The sequence below is a fragment of the Paracoccidioides brasiliensis genome, assembly GCF_000150735.1.
Source record: "Paracoccidioides brasiliensis Pb18 unplaced genomic scaffold supercont2.2, whole genome shotgun sequence".
Classification (NCBI taxonomy): Eukaryota; Fungi; Ascomycota; class Eurotiomycetes; order Onygenales; family Ajellomycetaceae; genus Paracoccidioides; species Paracoccidioides brasiliensis.
Genome location: NW_011371359.1, coordinates 631,538 through 636,663, shown reverse-complemented (window position 1 = coordinate 636,663; position 5,126 = coordinate 631,538). Strand labels below are relative to the sequence as shown.

At 46.2% G+C, this 5,126-nt stretch overlaps 1 protein-coding gene across 1 annotated transcript; it reads left to right on the top strand.

The window, feature by feature from the left end:
• Positions 1-807: 807 nt before the first annotated feature.
• Positions 808-1,797, top strand: PADG_01397 (uncharacterized protein; the record flags this gene model as incomplete). The annotated part of the gene is made up of 1 exon (XM_010759135.1): positions 808-1,797. The coding sequence occupies one exon, from the start codon at positions 808-810 to the stop codon at positions 1,795-1,797; it is 990 nt and encodes a 329-aa protein (XP_010757437.1).
• Between the last annotated feature and the right edge of the window lie 3,329 nt (positions 1,798-5,126).

Here is a 5,126-nt window from a genome sequence, read left to right as displayed (position 1 = left end):
GTAACCACTGCGGCTCTTCACGGTCTCGAGACTAGGCTCCATTTTTTCCCATGGAATTATTTTGCATAAAGATAGCTTGATGTTTCCGGGCTGGTTGTCTATGTCTTTCCCTGATTCCTTTTATGGTCTAAAAAAGTACAAATAATAATAATAATAATAATAATAATAATAATCCACATCCCACTCTGTGTCTCTCTCTCCTATTTCCTCTATTTAAAAATTCTAGAGATGCCCCGTTCTCTCCCTCTGACTTGTTCTTGGTAAACTTAAGTTCTCGCTTCTATATAAAACATATCTGGGTAAAATGCTTCTTACCGTCCTCTATTTTCTGCCAAGCTCAGACGACGCAGCCTAAACCACGCTCTCACAGCCTTCGCTGTGATTGGCTCGTTCGTATTGAGGGTTGGTAGATCCAGACTCTCGGCCGACGAAATTTGGCAGGCAACCACCGAATCCGTTCCGATTCGCCTGAGCAGTCTTTATCTCGGCACGGAAACTGCATAACACCAGAGTCATTGACTCACCCGCATACATACATAACAAAGCTACTTCCTCCTTGAAAGTGAAGCAATTAACTGCCCAACAAACAAGATCCAACACATCTCCTGGGGCCTCCTTCCTTTGCAAGGTTCCTTCGCTTTCAGACAACAACAACAAACAACAACAAATAACAACAACAACAACAACAAGAAGAACAACAAGAACAAATAAACAACAAATAGACGACAACAAACAAACAACAACTCTTACACCACACCATTGGATCCTGACAAAAGGTTGCCTTGGTCTCTCCTCCTTTAGGTAGCCATGTCGACGCCGGCCTCACCGATAGCACTTAGTACTCCTCCTAAATCCTCCTCCTTCACATCTCTCTACTCCCCTTTCTCCTCCACTACATCATACCAGCGCCCTTCCAAGAAACAACGGAAGATGAGCCTGACACAAACTTACTACCTCGCCCACGCCGCTAGAGCAAAGCTCTCCCGGGAAGCATCGCGGCCAGACCACGACCTACGAATCCTGGTGGGCCATGCCAACATGCTGGATTCCCTTATGCTGGACCTCGCAGATGCTGAACGGGAGCAGGAGAGATGGTTCCATCAGTCTGTTCGAGGTGCCAATGACGGTAGGAGAGCGTCAAAAGGAAGCAGACACATTCAGTGGGCTGAAGCTGTCGTGGAAGAGCCGGAGGAGGACTGGGAAGTTGAGGATGGGTTGTCTCATTCAGATGAAGAGTTAGAGGATAGCGATGGGAACGATGAAGATGAAGATGACGATGATTCGGACGATTATGATGAGGAGGTTACTTTCACGCACGTCCTTTCTCTCTCGAAATCTTCAAAGCAGCAGCAGCAGCAACAACAACGACAACGAGATCAATTCCTACCCAAGATCACGACGAGAGAAATAATCCACTACGCAGACGATGAAGAAGCCATAGAAAGTGACGACGATGCAGACGACGGTGAACTGGCTCTTACAAGGACGACGTCGCGCTCTCAACGGCAGCAACAGCAACAGCAGCAACCGCCCGATCTCCTCGAAGACTCAGAAAATGACTCCTCGGAAGACGAGTTGTTCCCACTTTCGCCTCCCCAACCCACTATTGATACCTTCCCAACGTCACAGATAAGAAGACACAGTGAAGGAGCATTATCCGTGCCCGTATCTGTTTCCGTTCCAGTCCCAGCTTCGGGCAGTCTCTATTCGAAACGCAGCTCGGAGCAGTCGTTACTATTAGAGGAGGGGGGGTTTTTCCTTCAACGTGAGAGGGGGGCGATGATTGAGGCTTTCTAACCCTTTTATTGTCAGAAAAAGGGATGCGTCTTTCCTTCCCTTTAAATATTCAAATCTACTTGCTTTATCTTACGACGACTCATATGTTTTTTTGGTACTGATTTCTGAGTGATGTTTTGGCTTCTGGCCAGCGACATTGCAGTTGTAAAGCTGCACTTCATTTTCAACATTTATATTTAAACTAGCGAGCCAGTGATTGCGGGACGGGAAGTGTTTTTTTCTTCGCCCTCCTGCATACCACAAAGTTTCTCGATGCATTTTTATCTATCTAGGAGGTTTGTTTTCAGCATTGTTATCGTCATCATCATCGCCAACACCGTCATCATTGACGCACCTCTCTCCACTTAATTTTTTCAACAAACTCTCTTTCCAACACGAACATCTCCTCCCCTACGTTTCATTCACATTTTGTCGCCTCTGCTTACTCCCCGAGATGCTTCGTCCAAGAAAGAAAGCTGTTTTCAAATTTATTATGGACACTTAGCAGATTCTCCCTCCATGTTCCCTGTATACTTCCTTGCGGAACAATTTCAGTGATGTCGATTTGGATGGTTGAGAACTGGTCCCTCAATTTACTATGGTTTTAAGGATCCGTGGGTGTTTTTTATTTTTTATTTTTACGAGGCGAGTTTTTTTTGGATGAACCCCCTCTGCATGTAAGAGGAGATTTGCATAGAAATAAATTGAAATATATGCCTTAGAGCTATCTATCCACATCTCAGACCAAAGAAAACAGTATGCACGTGCACACCAACGTTGGTTGCCAAAAGTGTGAATTAATTGTTTTTAAGTTTTGAGAATATAAATTACATCATCATTCGGTACTTCAAAGTATAGATGAGAAACCAAACATCTTCAAACAACAATCCATTACCTATCTATTATCGAAATCATCAAGTCTCGAACAGCCCAATGATTTGTCCTCCTTCCCCCCATCCCCCCCCTCCCTGGCTGTTAACGAGTGGTCCGATTTACAGAAGTGAAGTCTAGACTTAAGGTTCTGATCTCATGGATTGTCATTCCTTGATTTTCGTGGAAGAATGAAATTCCTTGATTTTTCTCCCGCAGTGGTGTTCTGGATCCACCAGATAAGGTTGACATTTCAGGGATGTTTTTTTTTTTTTTTGAAGCCTGGCACTTGTTGGGCCTTGGGGTGGAGGGTTTGGAGAGCTCTTTGTTACCTGAGCAGCACAGCCAGATGTTTTGAAGTTGTGGTGCGGGAGTCAGGACGCAGGAAGTGCGGATTTGGGACCAGGTGGTTTGTGTTTGTGTTTTTTTTTTTTCCATTTTCTCATCTCTGTATCTATTCTGCAGGGCATAGGTGTGTGTAAGTAGACATTTTAAACATCCTTTTCACTACTCTATTGTGTAACTGCATGTCTAAGAACCATTGAATAACGATCACATGTCATATGGAAAATGTATGGAGGCAACAATTGATCGTCGCTAGCTATACTGAACGAAAGTTTCGAGACTGCCTTTTGCAATTGAGTGTTTATTCCATCATAACGTCGGGACAAGCTGAGTTGTGTGCAGCACAAGACATGCAAAGTCCAAGGGTCCATCCTCCGTCGGTGGCTGAGAACTGACAAGCTCTGAATTGTATCTTGGTTCCGGTGTACGGAGAATTCCTCTTAATTGTTCGATTCATAACAAGCATCCCTATCTCTATCCCTCTCCCTCTCCCTATCCCTGGTGTGGCCTTTCATGCTTTCATTTTCCAACACCTTCCTCTCTTCCCAACGACCCAAAGCAGGGAACAAAACAGCGGAATAAGGCGGTGTGAGACGGGTGATTTTCAAGTCAAGCCCCCCCTCTGAAGAAGACGAATGGGAGCAAAAGTAAGTGACTCTTGGCTGGGAATTGAAGGGGGGAGGGGAGGATGGAAGTGATTCAGCTTATTCCTTCCCCCCCTCTCTTCCCCGGTGCTCTGTACTGGAGGTAGTGTCTCACGTTGTAAGTGTTGTATGAAGCTCGTGGTTAAAGAAATAAAATGTCCCGTGTCCGCGTCCATTTACAATGCTGATGTATTTGATAGATAAAGCAGTTCCCGCAGCCAAAGACACTTTAACCCATCTTCATCCCTTTCTGCCCTGTAAATTCTCGCCCTCTCCCCTGCCCCCGTGGAAGATCTAGGGGATGGCAATTGGCCTCATTTCGTTCCTCTCATCCTCGCTAAATCTCCTCGCTGCGTTGGCCATCTGCACCTTGTACCCTGTTTCCGTTGTTTCCGTTGTTTCCGTTGTGGTACAGTGAAGGCCGTCCTTCTCAGCCTATCACGGGCTGGAGAAAAAGATAAATGAATTTGTGAGGGGGGGGGAGTAGTTTAACTGGCAGATCCAGCTGAGAGTTTAGACTGGAAGCCTAACTAGCAGAAAAACGCCCAGTGCGTGGAATAATGTTGATCCGGAAACGGCTTTTGTTCCCTTGGAGGGTAAATGGAGCTATACTACAACGGGACTAGGCGTGACCGGAAGGCAGGAAGGGTTATCTGGGAAGGCATTGAGGGCATTGACATTGAAATCCAAATCCGTCCGTTTCTTGGGGGGGAAATGGCGAAAAGCAGGTGACAGGAAGCTGCGTGGTGTTTGCCATTTCGGTAGCTTTGGTCTGGTTCTAACCTCTGGAACTTCTTTCTCACTCTAACCTGTTGGTGTGGCTCACAGCTAGTTCAGCCTCATCATCTCCTGCCTCGCGGTTTTGTTGTCTCTTTTTAACTCGACATCAGTCTTCATCTTCATTTACCCTCCCTCATCTTCTGCCGCTCCGACCTCATCAACTTTTCTCCATCCCCATCTTCATCATTTCGCAAACACGACGTCGCCATCCTCATTAGCCTCTCCAGCTGCAGCTTCCATACCCTCTTCCTGATCCCCACCCGTTTGTACTCAGGGAACCCCCCCCCCCCCCCAATAAATGAAAAAAAAAAAAAAAAAGTCCCGGTGCCTTAGGTTCCTGGATATGTTTGCGGAGTTGTCTGGTGTGATCTATGCATGTATATGTTAATTAGCATTGAGTGGGGAGAAACCCGACCGGGATCACGCCATAATTCCCATACTCAAAAGATCTACGTCACAGAGCTCGAACTTTATTTTTTTTTCGTTATATAATATGTGTAACACGTCCAGTCGGGGTACGGCGCCGGAGTAGTAGTAGTGCGGCGCGCTCCGCGAGATGCGGTGTATGGATATATGAACACACGGACGAAGAGAGGGCGGTTTGGGGGCCTGGACATAAATAGCACAAAAGTAGTTTAGTCGATGGACGTACGTCGTCATGAGCAGTATCCCCTTATCGCACGACGGTAACTTCTGACTCCGGATAAAGGG